The 22,651-nt window shown below is 33.7% G+C and overlaps 2 protein-coding genes and 1 long non-coding RNA gene across 4 annotated transcripts; 1 reads left to right on the top strand and 2 right to left on the bottom strand.

Moving 5' to 3' along the window:
• Nucleotides 1-2,819: 2,819 nt before the first annotated feature.
• On the bottom strand, nucleotides 2,820-4,949 carry LOC133682550 (protein LATE FLOWERING-like). Its single transcript, XM_062105932.1, has 2 exons — nucleotides 3,645-4,949; nucleotides 2,820-3,486 (listed from the first exon to the last, which is right to left on the bottom strand). Exon 2 carries the CDS (start codon nucleotides 3,482-3,484, stop codon nucleotides 2,945-2,947), a length of 540 nt encoding a protein of 179 aa, XP_061961916.1. The 5' UTR covers nucleotides 3,485-3,486; nucleotides 3,645-4,949; the 3' UTR covers nucleotides 2,820-2,944.
• A 15-nt stretch (nucleotides 4,950-4,964) lies between these two features.
• Nucleotides 4,965-13,287, bottom strand: LOC133682549 (sterol 3-beta-glucosyltransferase UGT80A2-like). Of its 2 annotated transcripts, none has more exons than XM_062105930.1 (14): nucleotides 12,881-13,287; nucleotides 12,516-12,697; nucleotides 12,096-12,335; nucleotides 11,554-11,665; nucleotides 10,731-10,901; nucleotides 9,852-9,915; nucleotides 9,646-9,703; nucleotides 9,362-9,539; nucleotides 7,536-7,666; nucleotides 6,729-6,831; nucleotides 6,513-6,589; nucleotides 6,264-6,311; nucleotides 6,026-6,175; nucleotides 4,965-5,432 (listed from the first exon to the last, which is right to left on the bottom strand). In XM_062105930.1, the coding sequence occupies exons 1-14, from the start codon at nucleotides 13,044-13,046 to the stop codon at nucleotides 5,241-5,243; spliced, it is 1,872 nt and encodes a 623-aa protein (XP_061961914.1). In that variant the 5' UTR covers nucleotides 13,047-13,287; the 3' UTR covers nucleotides 4,965-5,240. The 2 variants fall into 2 exon arrangements, with proteins under 2 accessions (XP_061961914.1, XP_061961915.1); XM_062105931.1 differs by having other exon boundaries at nucleotides 12,516-12,711; nucleotides 12,881-13,020.
• Nucleotides 5,322-6,511, top strand: LOC133682551 (uncharacterized). Its single transcript, XR_009836705.1, has 2 exons — nucleotides 5,322-5,453; nucleotides 5,717-6,511. It is a non-coding gene; the product is annotated as an uncharacterized LOC133682551 (long non-coding RNA).
• Nucleotides 13,288-22,651: the final 9,364 nt, after the last annotated feature.

Raw genomic sequence — 22,651 nt, 5'->3', positions numbered from 1 at the left:
ATTTTTATGCAAATTCATCCAATTTGTTTTTTAAGTTAACCTTGAATTTGAATTTACACTGCCTTTTATATTTACATCCTTTAATGGTGCAATTGAATTTCTAAATAAAATCAAAGATCTAATTTGGTTCTTCCATCTCTCACGTATGCATGTAGATCATTCTTCAACATGTTCTTGTCAATCAAGTCGCTTGTCTTCCTATATTTTTTTTCAACCTTCTTTTTCTTTTTTTTATTTTATTTAAAAGAAAAGGATAATTTTAGGGGAAATCTAAAATTGGGTTATGATAGGGGTCATTGAGTCATTTCACAAGGATCATTTGTCATTTTATATTTGAGCAAGGACAACTTGGTCTTTTTAATTTTTTTGCACAATATAATTACTTAATTGCCCTAAAAAGAAAGCACAGTAAAATGACTTTATTGCCTTTGAAATCAAAGTTTCCTTACCTTGCCTCCAAAGACTTATTCATACTTTTATTTTGGTGTTTTTGACTTTTTGTAATTATCATTTGGTCTTTAAAAGAAATTTTGTATTTTAATAATTATATAAAAAAAAGTTATTGGCACATGCAAGTAAGCCGCTCTGTTTTGCTCAAACAACATGCACAGTGGCTTGTGACGGTTAAAAATAGAATTATTTGATGTTTTTTGATTCATCATGGTAAGGCCTATTCCATAGGCAGGGTGTGTGGTGTGATTCTCTCCAGTTTGATTCCTCATTAATTTATGCACCTAACTTTCCAAAACTTTAGAACAACCCCTCAATTTGTTTTTTTTTTTATTTGATTCTTATTCTTTCAATTAATTTTTTTAATTTGAATTATTTATAGATTTTTTAAAAAACATTAATCTCATCCTCCTTCAATATTTTAATTTGACATATTTCATCTTCATTCTTTTGATTGCTTTTAATTGATATTTTTTTATTTGAATTATTTTGTATAATTAAATTTGTTTTCAATTTCTTCCTTTTTTAATTTCTCTTAATATGTTAAATTTGGTTCTCATTCTTTTATTGCTATTTATTTTATTTGAGATCATTTTTACAATTGTTTTTTGTTTACAAGTTCATCCTTCTTCATTTTTTATTGCTATTTTTTACTTTGATAAATTTTCTAAATTGATATTTTTCTGATTTTATTTTTTAACATTGAATTGTTCTTAATTAAACCCAAGTATATGATTTAATGGATTGTGAATTTTGGATATTACCCCGGGTTTAGGAGATTTATTTGGTTCATTTGTTTTTTTTTAAGATCAGTTTTTTTTTTCAATTTCATCATTCAATAATTGATTTAATTAAAGACTAGGCTCCGCTATTTTTTTATTTACTTTCTATAGGATATTTTACTAATTTTTAAAATGAGTCTGGTTATCTTGAGTTTTTTTATTTGTCGATCTTTATTAAATTTAGTTTTTTTTTAAGAAATTCTTGTTTTGAATTAAACTAAATCAATTGCTTAAATATACACATGTTATGCTCACTTCATGATATTTTTGTTTACTTAAATATAGTTTTTTATGTATTTTTTAATTATTATTTTTTTATTTTTTGGCCTTCAATATAAGGTTGGTTAGAATTGAGTTCCCTATTTTGTTTAGATTTATATTTAATGGGGTTATCATGATCTCATACCCTAAATCACGGATTTCGTAAGTTAACCATGATTGGTCTGAATCAAGTTAATATGTTGTAATCTCAACCAATATATCATCATCTCAATACCTTAAAAGTGTTTCATCTAGTATGAATTGAATTTTTTATTTTATGTAACATCTTTAGAATTTTTTGTAAGGTTACGAAAAAACAATCTAACTTGTGACATAATACGAGCCAAAAATCTAGTAAATAACTAAAACACAAAGGTCCAAAATAATTTTTTTGCGACATCTAACGGTTGAAATGTGAGGGGAATAAAGTTTTAGGGCAAAAAATATAAACATCTAAAATTGCAAGGGTAAAAAATATTGATAATCTAGAACTTTAGGAACCAATTGAACTTTTCACAACATCCACCTAATGAAACTTGAGGAAAATGAAGTTTATGACTAAAATGCAAACAACTAAAATTATAAGGACCAAAGATGAAAAAAAACTACAAGGACTAAACCATACTTTTCTAAAAAAACTAAAACTATAAGGACCAAATATACAAAAAAAAATTATAAGAACAACAATATATTTTTTTCCGCTGCGAGGTGGTTGCGTAGTAAAATACCCGTTTTTTTTAGTTTTTTTTAGTATATCAGTAATGTTTCAGTATATTATTTAGGAGGTGGAGCAAGATGGCATATCAATATTGGTGTGAAATTTAATTTTAGTATTAGATTTTATATATATATATATATATATATATATATATATATATATATATATATAGTTATTGACTAGTTTTTTTAACCCACACAATGTCAGGCTTGCATAAAAAAATATTTTTTTCAAAAATAAAATATTCATGAGCATATTTTTTATATAAATTTTATATATTAGATTCACATGATAATTCATAAAATAATTGTTCATATTATTATAAAAAATATTATTTTATTTGAGAATTATAGAAAAATTAAATCATATTTTAAATATCATTTTAATTATTTAATTCATAATGAACTTTATTAAGAAAAAAAAAGAATTGAGTTTATATATATATATATAAGGAAGGTAATAGACTAAGGTGGATTGGGCCATGTATCCGGCCCAAAAAAAGAAGCACATTAATGGCCACGAGATGTGTTCTTAAAATGATCGAAAAATGTCTGGAGGTCAAGAACCTCCTTCATGGCCACGATATGAAGAAAAAATGATTAAGATAATTGAAAATTAACTACTCTGCAATGACCTTTATTCCATAACTAAAAGTTAATTAGTTCTCAAGCTTGTTGCTACAAAAGTTAATCCAGCCCATTCGGCCAAGGTCATTATCTTACCATATTTTTCTTCATAAATGAAGAGTCAAATCAAGTTTCTGATCTTTATCATTCCTGATCCCCATGTTGGGATTGCCGCTCACCCTTGAAAGATATTGGTTGGACCCACCTTCGTTGAATCCATTGAATCTCACGCTTCTTCGCCAATTCAAGAAACTCTGCTCATCTTCTTGATCATATTGACGATACCTACTGCTCCCATAAAACAGCACATTATCAAACCTGGCTGCCTTATTGGATCCAAAACGATCGGAAAACTGGTGAGTCGGAGGACACGGGAGGGTGGCTTCATGAGCAGTTCTGTACAATGAAGGGTGCAAGAGCCCTAAATGATGACTAGGAGCAAACATCATTGGGAATGTTGGTGGTGGGAATATTTCAGATGCTCTTTTTGCCTTCCTTGCTGCATGTCTCTCCTTCTTGTGAGCATTTTGGTGGCCTCCTAAGGCTTGAGAACTGTAAAACTTTCTTGAACAGAATAAACAAGGAAACGCTCTTGCTGTTGTGTCTTCTCCTGCGTTGATTGGACAGACCTCTTCTTCGGGTTCCATGTCTGCTACCAGGAGAAAAAAGAAATCATCAAAGGTTAACTTTCATCATGAAATAAAAGTCACAAAATGGACTGTAGTGAGGCTAAAACGAAAGAGAAACCTTTCTTTTTGTTAAATTTATTTTATTGATCATAAACGCTGAGAGGACACAAGGTAAGACCTTGAAGAAGAATAGCAGATAAAACGCTTGAAAAGAATGGCAGAAGGACGAAATACCCAAATGTGCTGACTTGGTGTTTGATATGTACTTTGATCTGATAAAAGAAGAGAGTTCAGAAGCTAAGTTATCAAGAGTTGGAAAATGCGAGGAGTCTGTGTAACATTATTAAATAGGGTGCTGTACGGGGCTTGGGAACAGAAGAGAGAGAGAGAGAGAGAGAGAGAGAGAGAGAGAGAAGTGGGGAGGTTTCTGCTAAGGTGAAGAGAGCTACGGGAGGAAAGAATAGCCTGGATTGGGAAGTGGAATCTCTCTCTCTTCCTCTCTGACAATGATCAGTTTCATGGGCAAATGCATTTCATCTTGGAAGGAGTTTTAACTCTTTGTTCGTTCGTCCACTCTAAAGTCACAAGTGAAGGGCAGTGAGAACTTAATCCTCTGGTTTATCTTTGGATTAATCAGGTTCCCACAGGTTTCAATGCACAGTTCTCCCACTCAAGCAAGGGCTACACTCTCCGATAAGGAGCATTCGATAAAGCGATTTGTTTTTTTTCTTGTCAAGAAATTGAAGTGGTCAAGATGGATAGCCTAATCAGTTTTGGAGAAAGAGGAGAGTCAGATTTGTCAGAGAAGCTGCGCTCGGACGATCAGCTTTGTGATCTTCAATGGCCAACGTGGTAGGATCGTGTGACTTAGAAGCTAAAACCAGTGCCCACTTGGTCTGAACCGCAGTAATTGGCTGTGTTAAATGCTCTGTCCATGCAAAAGGCTGTTTTTTTCCTCTGCTTTCTATAAATAATGGTTATGGGGCTAAAAGCCACTCGTCCTGCATTCTCCACCGCCATTTCCGTGCAATCTGTCACCTTTTCCATCCACTTCTGGCATGCACCGAAGCCTCTTTGTCATGCCCCCGACCAGGGAGAACCCAGAGCTTCGCTTCCAGTACGTCGCCTCCTCACACGTGGCAACCATTAAGAACTTCAATTAAAGATCATCTTGATTCGGCGGTGATTATTCACACGGTTTCGATACAATATAAAGGGAACGATGGCCAGATTTAAGGCAACATGGGACCCGCTCCAATTAGACAAGGACTCCAAATAGACATTCATCTGCAGGGAAGCGACATAAAAAAGACAAGCAAAAGACGCCGCCTATATTCAGTTTTCGATTTTCTCTTCTTTTCTTTTCTTTTCTTTTTTTAAAAAAAGGGAAGACAACGCCACAAACATAAACCACAAGTTCAGAATCCACCTGGGCAGGTGAGAGAGAGAGAGAGAGAGAGACCCCTAACCATGACCCATCATCCCATGAAACCTCAAGGAATCGAAAACGGTGAAGCTATACACAAACGAACATACAAAGTACAAACTCTAAGAAACGGCTCAACTGTTGAGCCGAGTACGTACCTACTGACCGCAATAAATGGAGATAATTACAAATTATCAAGTGTGGTCGAAAATTCCTCTGGCGGTTCACGAAACAGGTATATTCTATCTCGGTTAGTACTCAGTAGACACACCACCACCGAGGAATCTCATCATGCTATACAGGTAGATGAGTACACCTCCACCAAGTCCAGATGGATCCAGTTGAGATTCAGGGACAACCAAAACATTTACTAAAGGAGAAAATACTTGATGGTTCCGTTGACGGCTCTGACTCGGGCTCGGGCTCAAGCTCAAGCTCAAGCTTTTTTCGAGGGAGATGCTTGAAGAATGCTTGTACAGCTCCAGCAACACCATCCTCATTCTCCATGTCTTTGGCAAGCTCCACCGCGCGCTCCTTCACCTGACATGTTAAATTCATCGGGTAAATCCCTCGCCTAGAATCCGTTGCAAAAATATATAGTTTCTTCTAGTTCTAAATGACAGTAATCCTACTCTTGCGGCGACTGGAATCGATGTGGAGGGAAAGCTTACGGTTTGCTTTTTTAGCTCAAAATAACTAGAGGTGTTTTTAAAGCCACATGAGTAAATATTAAAGCTTGAGCTCCCTGATGGCAGCAGAGCCATAAACTGTATCTTTTTGCCAAGATTAGAAAGTTCATAGATGGATCATGTTTTTAATTCCAGATCAAAAGGAGATTGCCCAAGTTCAAACTCTCTTAATGCTCTTCATACATGATGAAGTGAACTGAGGCCCATCAAAAGGAGTTCCCTGGATGAGTAAATAAATATAAAGAGGTCCGCACATGCATTTTTTCCCCTACCCAAAATGAACTTGAGCTTATCAAAAAGAGTTCCTTGTCAAGCTTTTCGCAAGATTATGAATTCTGCCTGGCCAGAAAGGAAAAGAGGACTGTGCGTGTGGATTGTAGATTTTGACCTTTTTTTTTTTTCTTTTTATCCTCGGCTAGTATATGTCCAGTGATTTGACATTACCTTGGGATCTAGCATGAAATGTATCGCCTCAACCAACTTGGTAAGTGAGAACTCATCAACAGGTATGGGTGGAGGACCTACTCCTCTCGCATGCACCCGCTCACCCCAGAAGGGTTGGTCACCAAAGAAAGGCACAATGGTTGTAGGGCACTGCATTCACGAAAGAAGAAGGATAAAGAAAAAAGACAGAAAGGACAGGATACAGAAATCTACAATACAAACAAGCCGCAGCTATTACCGCAGCTTTAAGACCAGCAGCTGTTGTTCCAGCACCTCCATGATGAACCTACAGCAAAGTGCAAGCTAACAACAATGGGACAGCAAGATTGAAAAAGGAAACACAAAAATTGAAGAACCCAATCAACATCATCATCAACTACTCAAACTTTTCACCTCCCAACTCTTTCGCATTTTATAGATTTTGATGAGTGACAGTTGTTTCTCAAGTATTATATCCAACTGACAAAGCTGAAAAATTAAGCCTTACCACTGCCTTGCATTGCAAGAATAGCCAATCATGAGGACAGTTATCCAGTAGGTATATAAAGTCCTTCGGTTCTGCCACTGAGAGGAACCAAAATTAAGCTACATAGATAGCGTACGAAAACCTAAAGATGCATATGCTGTGCTCACGGACAGTGCAACAGGAAAAAGAAACAGCTAGTAAACATACTAAACTCTAAAGAGGGGACCGGAAACTTACAGTTGCCCAGGCCACCCCAGCCTTTATTAATGATGCCCCTCTGCCCAGTTTGCTCCAGTGCTTCAACAATTGTTTGGGTCATTTTTTCTGGTTCTTGGACAGGCTGACATGAATAAGAAGAACGTAAGGACAACATCTAAAAAAATAGTGAGTGAACTGAGAAAATAAATTAAGAAAATGGAGGGGGAAAAAGAGCATGTATGATAGCGACTAGTGTAATCCTATTGCAGAGTCGATCTTCTTGGTATCAACTCCGCGCTTGATTATTGGGCACTGACACTTTAATGTGGACCAAATACGCAAGTATGATTATATCTCAATTCACACACTAATCCACACATAGTGGAGACATCAGCGCACTTACAAATTATTACATATAAGATCAGTTATGTCCCTGGGAGGAAACAACAGGTTTCAAGTCCTATGAAAACAATATGGACTATTTCTATCACATGAGACACCCAGCAGATTACATCAAATGGTAGTATCTGAACAGAAAAGGTTCCACCGCAGTTGATTCTTTTTGTACTGCAGTTGCTTAAACTTCAACAATAATCCACTTCAAACAAACCAAATATGAACAAATAAGTATCATCTTAGCCAGAAAACGCATAGGAACTCTTTATGTTCAAGAGTCTCTTTCATGCCTATGTCTGAACAACATAAGATATAAGAATTATGTTCAGATTCCATAATGCGCATGTCAGAACATACATTTACAATTCTTGAGTAATGTTTGGATAGAAAATAGACCTTAAATTTCCTTTAAATAACAAAATCAAAGAAAGAACTAGGAAATGAACTCACAAGACTGCCAAATCCAATATAAATAGGTTTCTGACCAGCCTCAAGCCATTTCAAAAGCGGTTCAGGAGGTTCATAATTTGATGCTAGGTCAAGAAAGCAGAAGCCTACCACATCAATTTTAGGCCCCCAATCTGCACCCAAGAAAAAAAATGCAAACTATAAATTAGAATCTTTCCATTAAAAGTCATGCCAGCTTGCATACCACCTTGTTTAATATGAAATCGCACATAATATGAAATAAACCATCCGTAAACAGCATGAATCATGACTGATAAAAACTCATTTGTGATCAATTATGAATACTAACAAACTCACTCAAACGTGACCTCAAACTTGTTCAGTAAAGGATCGAAGCTTGGATAAGACTAGGTTCTACAGTTTTAGATTTGCAAGGAGGATCAAGAACAAACTATTTATATGCTCCATCTCAGGATCATTTTATAGATCCCTGTAAACATTGATTTATCTTAGTTATATCCATTAAAGCCATTTGAATTAAAAAAAAAAATCACCGCTGCAGAGGGAATCATCCTCAAAACATTCTATGATTTGTTATATTAGGCGACAGCATATGCAAGTCTTCTATTTTAGAGTATATGATTCCAAGCTAGTTAATGAGATGATATGAGTTTTGAGTTCAGCTATTAAATCATAGATTATTTCAAATAGAATTTGGGATAGCTCTTATAAACTCAAGTGGAGATTCATTCAAGCTCAAACTCAAAAAAGATTTTACCAAACCCAGTGTGAGCAGTCCAAAGCGTTACTTTGACTTGTTGCAACCTTACGAAGGAAACAAGGGTACCTTGATGCTTGGCTAATAGCACAAGTTTCTTATTTTAAAAAAAAAATTATAAAAGGCAAAGCATTTAGTGGCCAAAAAAATCATTCCAAGACATAACTTTCAAGCATATCAAGAAAAGACACTAGATGCTCAGAGCAAAGTGAAGAAATTAGAAGCTCGCTGACCACAAACACACTAATCCAATTACCTAAGAGGATACAATTAGTTATCACAAACAAAACATTTTAAGGTTCAGGTGCTACCAAATAATCATTCTTCTGTCTAAAACAATAACCCTGGTTGTGTAAAATTCATAAAGACACATGAGCGGACATGGTAGAAAACAGTCTAAAGTATACAAAAGGGATATGGCGGAGATATGCAAGCCTCAAGGCACACGCCATAATTTGGTGGGATAAAGGAGAGGACTGCTTGTGGGAGTTGGTTTAAGTTTCTGATGTTGTTTAGTTCCAACAGAGCTGCATCAAAGTTGTCCAGGGCAATTCGATAATTTTACTGAATTGCTGGAATTTTGATAGGAGTCTGTTGTTTTATTTTTCCTGTTCAGATACTTTATTTAGTCCTTAAAAAAGTGGACATGTTTATGTTTCTTATATTGGAATCCTAATGTTTTCCTACATAGGAATCCAAGTCCTGTCAGGATTAGGAGTCATTCGAGCATTATAAATATGCTTGTAGTATTTTGATTTCTAGTAGAGAATTTTTCTATTGAATAAATTGCAGCTTTTGCTAGGCTATGTGAGAGTGAGGCTTCCAATCTAGAAGTGAATCCTAAACCTTTTAGTGTGAGGGTAGAAGTTTTATTCTCTGTTCTGTTTTTCTATTCCTAAAGCCCTAAAACTTCATATTATGCAACCTAACCTAATAAACATCCAGCTACGAACATTCCCCTATATTTGTCCTGCAACAGGAAAAGCACTCAATATGAAATGTTAGCTATAATTATTTAGTATGGCAGAAGATTAGCAGAAGCAGGTAAAACTGTAATGCCAACTTTCGACATTCTCCCTGTATGCAGCACCTTTGGGTTTAGGGACAAGGTGAGGACTCCATATGTATCCATATGGCACGTCAGAATCAGATCCTTGTGAACCACTGAGATAAGTGACAGGTCGTAGCTTCAACTTTTTTTTCCTTAAATCATTTATCATGTCACGTATTCCCAGCCAAATCATCGAATCGACTATTTGATATGAAAGCTACAGAAATTGCACGTGGCCAAAAGTAAGTCAGAAATAACCAGATATTTTAAAGAAATCGAAGCAACAAGGAGAGCTAAAAGGGAAAAAAATCCAGTGGGCTTACTCGATATCCGGCTGATTGCTTGACACGCGACAAGGGATGAGGAAATTCACTAGTTGGCCTGGCAAGAAAAGATTAAAAAAAAAATTGCTTAAAACAGTTGAGGATTTACCCATTGAAGAGAATTATACATGTCAACATTGACAAACAGTAAGAATGTTGAAGCTACATCCTACTAATCAAGATTCCATTACCCAGGGAAAACTTACGTCCATGGCATGGTGAAGAATATATGAAGTGGTACTCTTAGGGCCTCTGCCACGTGAGTATGCCCTAAAGAAAACATTACAAGGGTAAGTTGTAGAATATTGAACATGAAAATATAAATACAGGTTGAATGTATCTATGTAAGAAACAAACAGAGATGTTCCATGCAAAAGAAAAATACACATGCCACATCTGCATAACGTGGTAAGAGCAGACACACACAAGAGAGAGAAATGTAGAGGTGGAAGAGAAAATGATGCAAAACAGCAAAGAACAGCAATATAATGGCCAAAACTTGAAGAAAACTGAGAGAGAGACAGAGAGAGAGGATGCACATCCAAGGAATTTACAAAATATTACCACAGGAGGAACAAGAGCAAGAGGATTGCCCTTTCCTAAAACAAAATTGAGTGAACAGAGAAATATAAGAATCATTTCACAAACCAAAAAAAAACTCCCATTCCTCAACCCCCACTTCAAAATAAAAGGGAGAACAATGCCAAATGATGGAGTTAAAAAATAAATGCTTCAATTACCTTGATCTTCGTGTATTAGGAAAGCAATTTTAGACATAACAAGTGAGATGCCAGATATGAAACCAAAAATTGATAAAGAACGGAAAAAATTTGAGATTGAATAAACGAAGGGAAATGAGGAATTTATCCTAAGGTACAGTGACACACCATTTACAAAATCATGATCCCATTTAATGGAAGAACAAGTACAATTAGGGTTTATGTCGAACAGTTGATTATAGTCAGGAAGAGTTACAGAGGTGCTGGAAACTCAGCAGAGGATTAAGAAAAAAGGTAATGCATGAACATTACAGCAGATTTCAACTGAAGCACAAAACATTATGAGAGTTTCAGAAGAAGTTTTACCATATGCTGGAGGATTGGCAATGATAGCATCTGCCTTAAAAGGGATTTTGGAATCAATATCAGGATCCTTGCAGGCAGGAAGTAAGGAGTATATAATTTCTTTTATTTGATTTCGTTGAATGGATACCTCAGAAGGCCCTGATGGCAAGAATCCTTTATTTTTTACCATGTCTGCTCATTAAAGCCAAACAAAACATGAAAGTTAGTGAAGGAACTTAAATTCTGAATTTGCAAGCATCCAATAAAAGCATAAACTCTAGTAAATCAGACTCGCAATCGACAATGTAATCTTTTGGAGAATCAGTCTCAAATCTATTTGAAGAAATTTGTAACAGAAACTTGTACACAAAGCAACTTACTGGGGCTAGAAAGCTGTCTTGAAAGAAAAATTAATTGTTTCAGATAAACTCCAAAATTCTCCAGTCAAAACTTTTGCAATAAAAAATTTGTCTACAGCACTCTTTTGAACATACAGAAATAAATACAAAGACAAAAGTATGCATTATCTGTTGCTAGTCAGACCGGATTACTATTATTGTTGAAGTATAACTTAAAACTTTTTGTCCATGCTGAGAAATCCACAGGTAGAATCCTACAAATTTGGCAAAAGATCATCCGAACTTCACTTTGTTATAATAAACCAACAGTGCATTTTGCACAAAAAGAATGGTTCATAGGCTGCAGCATGAACAATGAAAACCATTTCCTGGAATTCTTTCAATGACTTAAGAGATATGGAACTATTCCAAAAGACTAAAACATAAAGACTGAGGGGGGGAAAGAGCCCAATAACTTAAAAGAAGTGGCATTTCTAAATACATACAACCAGCAAGAACTTTAGGATCTCCACCCAAAGGATAAAACTCCAACCCAGCTGTCAAGACAAATTCTCTAAAATTTGAATGAGTTGCCAGTCTAACACGATGGCCATAATCCTGCACAAAAAGCCCTTGTAAATGAACCGATATTTGCAAATGATTAGGTCTTGAAAACAAAATAGTTGATAATAATCTGACCTTATATTTACTAACGCTTTCATTGTAAACAATACAGTGAACAAAATGGAACTTAGATTTTCTTTGTTCACAAAACATAGCAAGAAGCAAGCTTTTTCTTTGTTCACACAATCAGCATTGTAGATAAATAAAACCATTAGAAAGATAAGCCAAAAATGATGGGGGTGATCAAATGCAGCAAAAGAATGAATAATGGCTAAGTCAACCCATCCTTCATATTTTTTTAAAGCTTCTGTGGAATAAATAGCAAACATATTACACATGCTTAAATTTGACGATTAAAACTTCAAACAACTGTTCATGAATTGGGCTCCCATTGAAAAGCTGATAATATGAATCATCGACTAACCTGTAGACGTTTACCTATCGCAATAAATGGCTGCACATCTCCTCGCGTGCCAACAATGAGTATTACTATTTGCAGTGGCGGTATATACTGGTCTGTTGCATCAAGAGGCTCGTCATCAGCAACTGTATTACATGCATAATCAGATCCGACCCCAAGAGTTCGGGGTTCGACATCCCCTGGAACCACAACTTCTACAGTTCCATTATCTTTGACAGTTGCCATTCTGTTCAACAATATACGCTGCATATTTAAAAAAAAATCAAATAAAAACTCTAACCATGGTTCCATCATCTTCAACAACTTAAAACACCACAATTATAGGAAATAAAAACCTAAATCAACTAGGAACAACTAATCACTGTCCCAAAATTATCGTAATTAGGAATTGGAGACCGAATATTAGCAGAAGGCTAATAATACCTTCTCCTGATCAGGAAGCTTGTCATCGTAAATTTTTGCAGCCTCTTCAGCAAGTATATTTTGATGCCTTTGCCCCTCAGTTTTGGATCTTTCTAACTTAAGCCGACTCGGAGTTGATTCTGATTTGCTGACACCAGGCTTTTCAGCCCTTGAAGTGTTTGATGTCCCACCGCCGCTGATTCCTAAACAAAGAAATCTATAAGCCCATAAAACCAAGAAATGAGGCAAACACAATAAGAAACAAACTGTCAACGGAAATTTCTCATCCCTATGCTCAACAATGTTATCAGAATCTACTAATTAGAAACGAACTACAGAATTCTGTTTTTGACAACGGAATTAAATTCAACAAATTGACGAATTACCGTTACTAACTGAAGCAACATCAACTGCCTCTCTGCTCTCCAATTCATTACCATCACCGCTGGTTTCAACACCAATGCTGATTTCCCCTTCGATTCTTACCGAGATTTCTCCGGAACTCGAAGAAGACGAAGAAGAAGACGAACTCCGTTGCTGCGACTCCGCCATCGCAGCAACCGGCTCCGGCGAGCTCTTCTTGTTCTGATCCAGATCTGACGGTAGATTCTAGAGAGAACAAAGAGAGTGTTTAGTGCGTGGGAGAGTGTGCTTGGATTTTGGAGGGATTTTTTTTTTCTTTTTCTTTTTCTTTTTTCTTTTTGAGCTGTAGGGAATTAAAGTACAAAAGGATGCCAGAGAGAGAGAGAGAGAGAGAGAGAGAGGAGAGGCACGTTCGATGGAGTGGGTTACGGGCCGCCAAGATTATGGTGACACGTGTGTATTTTAATTTGCCGGCCCTTTTATGATCGATGCGAATTACGGTTCTGTTATTTGTCTTTGCTTGTGGTCTCTGTCTCTGTGTTGGGAAGCGCATTGGGAGTTGGGACGGCTTTTATCAATGTGCCTCTTGGGTATTCGGTTTTAAAAAATATATATATCTCTCTTTAAAAATAGTATTTTAAAAATATTTTGGTGCGTTAAATAAAAATAAAAAATTTATTTGAATACATTTTTAAATAAAAAATATTTTAAAAAATATTATCAAATACATATATATAGATAGATGAATTAAAGCACGTGATATTTTGTATCGCGGGTGAAGGAAATGGCTGCAGACACATCATTGATCCTTGATGCGCTGCGGGGTTCTGGACCAATGGGAAGTGCAGGTCTGAATAATAATACTCTTCTCCTATTGACTTTATGTTTTTGTTTTTTTTTACTGGGGGCACGTGCTGGCTGCGATGAATCTGGAATTTTGCGCTAAGATCCCTAGTTTATCATCAAGATTTAGCTTCATATTTCTTATAAATTGGTTTTTAAGGGTTTTTTTATTTTTGTTATTTATTTTTATATTTTAAAAATATTCTTAAAAAAATTAAAATTTTTTATTTTGTTTCTTCAACTTAATATTTTTTTAATATTTTAAAAATAATTTTTTTAAATAAAAAACATTATTTTAATATATTTTTAAATAAAATATACTTTAAAAAACAATTATAATTACAACCACACTTCTATTTAAAAGTCTTTTCTAATCAAATTTGGGATGGGATGTTGACAAATGTTAAGCAAGTTGTTTACGAGGTATGTCTTCAGTTATAGCTCAGCAATGAATGGAGCCACATTGATAGCCGTGAGCCTCGGGTGCTTGATTCCGATAGTAAATTAACATGTTTCGAGTGCTTAATTATTCTGAAGAAGATGGCGAAAGTGATTTCTCAAAGTGACTATTTGGATTGTGTTTAGTGGTGGCTAGGGGTGATTATTTTTTTGTTCGATTTAGTTTTAATTAAAAAAAATTAAATTGAAATTTTTTTAAAAAAAAACTAAAACCTGTTCAAACCAATCGGTTTCGGTTCGGTTCGGTTTTTTTTCTATTTGGCTCAATTTTTTTCCAGTTTTTTTGGTTTGGGTTCGGTTCGGTTTGGTTCGGTTTTTTGCTTATAAAACCGAAATTGAACCGAACCGGCTGATTTTTTCAAAATTTTAATCGATTTTTTTACGGTTCGATTTTTTCTGTTATTTTTTTCTGGTTTTTGGTTTAATTGGTTTTTTGGTTTTTCTGCTCACCCCCTAGCAGTGACAGTTCAAAGTATTTTTTACTTAAAAATATATTAAAATAAAATTATTTTATTTTTAAAAAATTATTTTTGATACTAGCACATTAAAACGATCTGAAAACATAAAAAAATAAATTAAAACAAAAAACATAAAAAATTTTGGGAATGCAGTCCATATATGCTCTAAATCTTCTTCTTCTTGCATTACGATCAACACTGCTAAGAAATTATCAAATGGAGTATCGATACCTCGTAGGGTAATGAGAAGTTGTCTTGTAATAAAAATAATTTCTAAATTAAGAGCAACATATTTAAGATTGTTAATTCAATTTATTTTCATAAGTATTGCAAACCGTATAATTGAATGCAATTATATGGCTTAGTATTTTATCTCAAACATAAAAATTATATTAAGTTATCAAAATATGCTTATAAGTTGAATTCAATTTAGTATATAATTTAGTTCCAAACAAGTCTTTACAAAATATCAATTTCATAGGAATTGGATGGATATTGGTTTGAATGGTATAATATTTTATAGATAGTTTGTGTTCATGATGGATTTGAGTATAGATAACAAGGACAAAGTTGGGTTTTGAATAGATAATGGATATTGCTTTATTCAATTCAGTTCAGTTCAAATCTCGCATCACTAGATTTTATAGTTTTATCGATGGAAATTTTTGTCAGTATTTACACTCATAGTTTGTTAATAAGTATTTTACCTACGAGCTCACGAATGAAAACCATCAATCGGCAAAACTCTTATTGGTAATTGCACACAAAAAAAATTTACCTGCTTCATTCTGCTATTATTTCCCATGAGATGTTTATCATGTAATTAACAAAATATCATATGCAATTCCATCAGTGTTTTTATTTGTTTGTCGGTATATCTATCGGTAAATGTAACATATCACCAAAGAAATATCATCTATAATTCCATCAAAGAGTTAACCATAACAATGACATTTGCAATAATGATTTTCCAACTCTTTGAAATATACTTACGGAAGTGTTTTGTCAGTAACCCCGTCAGTAATAAATTATAATATTTTTTAAAAAATATATATTGACCATAAGTAGAAGAATAATTAAAAAACATTAAAATCAAATACATAAAATGAAATTAAAATAATATAAAAATTAATTATTTATTACAAATTTAAACATTTGTACTTTCAAATATTGTAATCACCTAACAAAAAAAAGGGTGAAGCTAGAAACGACTCTATCGTCGTTGTTGACTTCTTAATTGGCAGCGACACAGTTTTTCATTGTTGATTTTTGAATCGGCAGCGACATAGTTGTCGTTGATAACTTCTAAGTCAACAGGGGCTGTGTGCGCTGATTAATCCATGCGTCAACTGTGAAATCAGTTTCGTTGATGATTTCTGAGTCGGTAGCAACTCCGTTTTCATTGACAATTTCTAAGTCAACAGTTGCTAAGTATGTTGATAAATCCATGCGTTTTGTAAAACCCGACAATTCTTGTCTTTTGCCAAACCATACTAGGAAGAATTAAAGGGTGAAAAACCAGCCAACTTTGGAGAAAAAATGAAATCCTAACGAAAACTTGAACAAAAGGCCGACCAACACTAAATAAAATTAAGGGAACCAAACCAATTTACTCTTGAGAGACCTTGGGAAGGGGAAAAAACAGTTCTAGGATAACTTAACGAGGAACAAGGATAAGGTTGAACAACCCTCAAACACCCCAGTACATTTATAGGGGCTATAAATACAAGGAAAGAAAAAGGGTGACCCTTCCTCTTCCCAAAGACTAGTTGTAGCAGCTACATGTGTCCAGTTGCATGCTCTTGCTCCTTAAACTCTTCTCTACAAAAAAAACTAGACCCAATCCAGCTGCATGTCCCCTTCATTGATTGTGTGAGTAAAAGAAGAACTTGAGATCAAGGTTACTGGCTGGAATCAATGAAGAAGAGGGGGTGTAACTAGCTGGCTGGACAACATGTGAGAGAGGGAAGAAACTTAAGCAATGTTTCAACCAAAGCATGGAAAAAATGGTTTAAATTCATTTCATTTAATTGACATGAAAATTAGTTTGTATGTTGTTTTTTTATATGAAAAATTAGTGGTTAAAGTGCCAAATGTAAAATTAAAGAAGAAAACCACACCCTCCTTTAGAGAGAAGGTTTCAGTCTAAGATGTGGACATAGGGTTTAAATTTGTTTGATGAAGTTGTTATCAAATTGTGTTTTGATTGTATTCATTTGCATGAAAAATAAGTAAGGAATGTATCAATTATAGAAAATCAAACAATAATTCATACCATTCTTTGTTTATATGGTTCAACAAAAAAGATTAAAGAAGAATTGAAATTTTCAAATTGAAAAGATTTAGAATTTTACATTAATTGATGTTATCAAAAGTAAAGGAAAAGTAGTCAAATGACTACATTGTCTAAAAATCAAAAGGGAATTCGTTCCCTTATTTTGTTTGGTTTAAATTTTGGAATAAAGATGACTTAAATTGGTTAAAATTATCATGGAAGTTGAATTAAATCATGTTTAAATAAGTGTAAAATTAAAGATTTTGATTGATTTAAATGTGTAAAAGCAAAGGGAACCGCTACGTTTCATTAAGTATAATTCGATCAAAATGACCATAAAAGATAAAGAATAAAGAATGGTAACTATGACTGCGATGGTTGTAGAAATGTGTTTTTCTTTGAAAACATATTTGTTCTCTATTGTTGATCATCAATCAAGAGGAAATAAAAGGATGATTAAGGATAATGTTGCTGGTCATTCGGTCGAGATTTGATAATGCAGGTGTTGTTATCCATTTTTAGGTCCTCACGTAAAAAAGAAAAAATACAAAAATATCAAAAAAAATATTCAAAAGAAAACAAAAAAATATATGTAGTAGTGAGAAGAGGATGCTAAAGTGCCTAGAAAATAGTTAAAAATTGGTTGAGGAGGTTTTAAAATACAAAATTGAAATTTGATAGTATATTGTTGATTGATGAGAGCCTTGTTGATAAAGAAAAATCAATGTGAGAAAGAAACATCCAAAATCAAATATTTATGGACTCAATTAAATTTTATTGAAAATTTAATTGAATTTATGGAGGGTTTGATTGCAAGAAAAATTAATTTTTAAGTTGGATGAAATTAAAGTTCAGGGGTCAAATTATAATTTTTAAGAGTTAATTTGGTCAAATTAGGGCTTAATTGCATATATATTGAAATTTGATGGTCAATTAGGGACTTGATTGAAGAAATCCAAAACTAAGGACCAAACTGGAAAAGGCATGCAAATAAAGGGGCTGGCATTGACTGAATTAATTAAGTTCAGGGGCTAAATTGAAGAAATTGAAAGTTTGTTGATCAATTGAGAGTCAAATTGTATAAATCCGAGACCAATGACTAAAGTGAAAAACGGCCAACATTAGGGCCAACATTGGGATTTGGTAGGGATGCAATTGAATTGATTTTTAAAATCAAAATTGCAATTGAGAACTTGATTGAACAAATAAAAAATCAGGGACTAATTTGGAAATTTGCACATTTTAGCCTCATTTCCTTTTAAATGTAACGACATGTTTAGTGCAAAACGACGTCGTTTCATGCATTGTTCATATATATATATATAAAGAAGCACAAAATAATGTCATTTCAAAAGGCATTGTTCTTCTTCTTCCCTTGGACGTGCAGCAGAGGAAGAAGAGGCTTTTTTTTCAAATTTTATTTTCCCGCTCACTCTCTCTATATCCCTCCCCTAACACAACCCACTCCCTTTAACCTACCACCATAATGAGGAAGGAGAGGAACCCTGCAACCGCCTTACGCTGTGCCAAGGCATGGGCAGGGTAGCCACCTTACCTTGCGCCATGGCAGGGGTAAGGTGTCCCTCTCCTCTTGTCCTTTATAAATGCCAGGGGGCAGGGAGGAGCAGGGGGGAAAGAAAAGATTTTTTTAGTGGAAATAAAGAGAAAAGGAGAAAAGAACAAAAAATAAAAACGAAAAAGAAAAGAAAGAAAAATAGAGGACAACTTTGAGAGAGGGGAGGTGAGAACAGAGAAGGTTTTTTTAAGTGAGAAAGATGAAAAAAATAAAAAGGTGGACGAGATATTGTTTTGAAAAGAGGACGAAAAAATAGTGGAGACGTTTTTAGAGAGCGCAAGATTTGGAGAACAAGGATATTCTAAAAAGATTAAAGAGAGAAAAGAATGAAAAACAGCGGGACACAAAACAAAAACAGAGAGGACGAACAAAGAGGGGGGATAACATTTTTACAAAAGAAGGGGAGATGGCATTTTGACAAAAGGAGTAGACATTTTTACACGGGGGAATATCAAAGAGAGAAGGAAACAGGGAGACAAAATAAAGAAAGAGGGAAGAACAAAAACTAAAAAAAGAAGAAATATAGAAAAAACAAAACAAAGAAGGGGCAGACCACTGCCCAACAGCCTAGAACCAATAACTCCAGCTCCAGCAAGAACGGACGACCACCGTAAGCCACCGCAGGTCAGCTTCCCCCTTCTTATTTTTCCTTTTTTCTCCTTCTATATTTGCAACCTCCACTGTTCTGCAAGTAAATAGTGGAGAGTGAATTAATTCACTCTCAATTGTTCACGTTGAATGTGAATAGTCCGAGCCAAACCAAAATGCATTGGGCCAGGTCCGGCCCAGTCCTAAAAAATCCAAATATCCTTTCAAAAAATTTGTGATTTTCCCGAGTATTTTTCTATCAATTTTTTTTAATAGTGGTTTGTATTTTTATACCATAAAGATACAAATTCAGTATTAAAATACCCGATTTCCGTCGAAACATTGCAAAAGATATATTAAAAAAATATCTTGTTTCTATGCATACGGCCAAGTCTCTCAAAGAAAAAAATATATATCATATTTTCATACAACAAAAATTCAAAAATATGTTTTGACATTCATTTTGGCTTAATAACCGGTTTATTAAAGTCATGAGAACTAAGCCAATATTTCAAAAAAACCTAAAAAATATTTTGTTTTCTTTTAGTATCTGAGATCATGAATTTATACGTAAAACATATTTCTGATATTAAAAAGGTATTGCTTTTATAGACATTAGAACGATTGGGTTTTTACCCGATAAGGTAAAGATCTCTTTACCGAGGACTTGTTTTAAACCTTAGACAGACCAACAATTTGAAAACACGACAATACCTTAGTTTTCTATCAGACAATTAAACTATACAACTTACCTTAGGTAGGACGCATTTGGGGGGCTAATACTTTCTCTTTAGCAACCAGCCCTCGTGTCCAATCTTTAAGACCAGTTAGGGTTCCTAGTGATCAAAATACTAGGTGATGACTCTCATTCTCTCTTTCTACTGATAAAAAACAAGAAATCCTTGTCTCCCTAATTTTCAAAAACATTCCAAGAGTTGATGCATTTCGTCACGATGCAGCACATGTGCGACAACAAGGATTAAATGATTTCAATTGGATTGTTATAAGATGTTAATATATTAAATAAATTTGTGTTACTTTTGGACCCAGGTATGGATACAAAATTAATGTAATGATGGTAGTATGATAATCTTGTTTGACAGGGCATATTGTTATGGTCAGACCCTAGGGTGTTGGAGGTACAAGATTAGCACAGCAAATAGACAATCCTACACTTTGATATATTTAAATTACTTTGCTTAAATTGTGTTAGTTGTAGTTTCTTTAGAAATACAATTCATGAACGATAAACAAAAAAGTAATAAGGAGAAAGAAAATATGGAAATTGTGAACTTGATTAGTTGTCCAAGGAAGTTTGGAAGCTAATGATATCGATGTGATACATTATTATCGACATTTACTTGAATAAGAACTTATTTATTCCTGAATATGAAGACTAATGATGTTAATAAGATTTTATTGACATCGACAATCTACCAAAAGTATGGAAAAGAAAATGTTGAGCGTAATTTGATTGGCCTTTCAGGTCGTGAATGCTAATGATACTGACATGATTATATTGGCATCGACCATTAGATGGACTTGATTAGTTATTTCGAGTCATGGAGGATAATGATGTCAGTAAGGTTACATTTGTGTTGACATTATCTGAAAATTTAATTAGTTATCCTTGAAGTGAAAGCTAATGATACCGAGAAAAATGGTATTGACATATTCTTGATTTGTTGTCATTGAAATGATGATTAATGATATCGATTTGGAATCGATATCGGTATTGATTTGATTGACCCAGATTATAGGTGATAAAGGACATTAAGGTGTCTAATATTGAAAATTACATTTGCGTATAAGATGTAATACAAAGAAAAAGATGTACCACATCAAGTTATTACAATGCAATGATTTACATTCTTTTTATTGAAGTTATGTAAGTAACATTAATATTTATAAACTTCATTGTGTCTATGTTTGCTTATAAATTCATCTCATTCGAGTTAGTATTGATCTCCTATTTAGTCCGAACCATCCTGAAACAAAAGGAGCTATAGGAAGACTGACCCATTTTCTAAAAGATATAAAAAAAGAAAGAGAGAAAAGAGCAAGGAAACAAGTTAAATAATAACTATAGAGTTGAAGAAAAATAAAGAAATAAACTTGTGAAAGTAAATTTAAATGGTTAAAGGTTAAGAATAGAAAGATAATAACCTAACCAGAACCATATTGAAAAGTACAAAGAGGGGAAACTAAGTAGCCTAAACAAGTGTAATTAAGAGGGGGGAAAAAGAAGCCAATCCTCTCTTAAGGAGAAAGGCCGACAACTAGAAAGGAAGAAACTTCCATCTTCTTCCATTTTATTAGAGCTACACCGCCTAAATCAACCTTACATGTCACCCCTACACCTTTAAAGAGAGAAAAACAATAAGAGAAAAGGACTAGAAACCTAGAATGAAAACTTGAGTTGCCACAAAGAAGAAATGAAGGACTAGTTAAGCTTAATAAAAAAAGGAACATAAGGAGTAAGAAGAAAATGTGACAAAAAGGGGGGTTCAAGAGAGCTAAAAACACAAACTAAAGTGTTTTGGGCACCTTCTGAATAGAGATTGTAAGTTTGATATAAACATTTCAAATTTGTCTTAGTTAGGGTTCTTGGGCCAATTTGAGAGAAATGTAAAAACTCCATGATTTTATTAATTAGAAAACTAATAACTTAGGAAATGACCTTATTATTCAGAATAATAAAGGAATGTGTAACAACCTCAAAATTTATGTTCAAAACAAAAGGCAAGGACATAATAATTTAGTTAAGATTAGGATAATTTTTTTTTCTTGTAATCAATAAAAAATCTGGCAAAGTTTCCTTCGTATTTTTAGAGACCAAGTTATCGACTCTTCTTTCACCATTCTCAATTATCAAATTTCTTATTTGTCCTATCATCCAAAACTTCCTCCTTTCATTACATCACCATTTCTCAATAATCAAAATCACACATGTTTAAACATTTCAATATAACACATTTACATAGATGCAATTCAATGAATTATTCTACAATTATAATTAAAGTACATTACAAATTCAAAAATTTACAAATAAGGACCATCAACCAAATTATAATTGAAATAAGTACACAATTAAAGAAGAAACTCATAATTAAAATTATACTACAAAAAAAAACTTTTGATAAATTATTAATGCGTTAAATTCTGAAAATTTTATTACATAACAAAATAATAAATTTATTCATTACAAAATGGTACCCAACAAAATATAAGGAAAACTAATTTATTTTTCAGTCTAATATGAAGATGTGCTTAAAAATTGATTTAATATAATAATTCGATTAGACAGATGAAATAAAATATCAATAAATTCTTTCTTACTTTTTTTTTTTTTGAAAATTTGCTCATAAGATCATTAAATTAATTCGTTCATCTAGTATTATATTTCAATTAAAATTTTTAATAATCCTCAGTTTGAACATTAACTAAAAATATAATTCTTCCTATCGCCCATTAACCCGGGCATTAATTCCACTAATAGGTGATTAATTTCTCACTCATCCATTCAACAGGCACTAATTCCATCAACCTGGAAAATTAGTTCAACGATTCACCCATTTATCAAGGTACCAATCTC

The sequence above is a fragment of the Populus nigra genome, chromosome 2 (genome assembly GCF_951802175.1).
Source record: "Populus nigra chromosome 2, ddPopNigr1.1, whole genome shotgun sequence".
Classification (NCBI taxonomy): domain Eukaryota; kingdom Viridiplantae; phylum Streptophyta; class Magnoliopsida; order Malpighiales; family Salicaceae; genus Populus; species Populus nigra.
The sequence above is the reverse complement of the archived record's forward strand: the minus strand, read 5'-3'. Positions and strand labels throughout refer to the sequence as shown.

Excerpts from the sequence above, each read along its gene's own strand:
- LOC133682550 (XM_062105932.1), bottom strand. The coding sequence starts at position 3,484 with ATGGAACCCGAAGAAGAGGTCTGTCCAATCAACGCAGGAGAAGACACA.
- LOC133682549 (XM_062105930.1), bottom strand. The coding sequence starts at position 13,046 with ATGGCGGAGTCGCAGCAACGGAGTTCGTCTTCTTCTTCGTCTTCTTCG. Across the intron at positions 9,916-10,730 it reads TGCCAATCCTCCAGCATATG|GGCATACTCACGTGGCAGAG; the intron begins GTAAAACTTCTT and ends TGTTTTCTTTAG. Across the intron at positions 6,312-6,512 it reads TCTTGCAATGCAAGGCAGTG|GTTCATCATGGAGGTGCTGG; the intron begins GTAAGGCTTAAT and ends ACTTTGCTGTAG.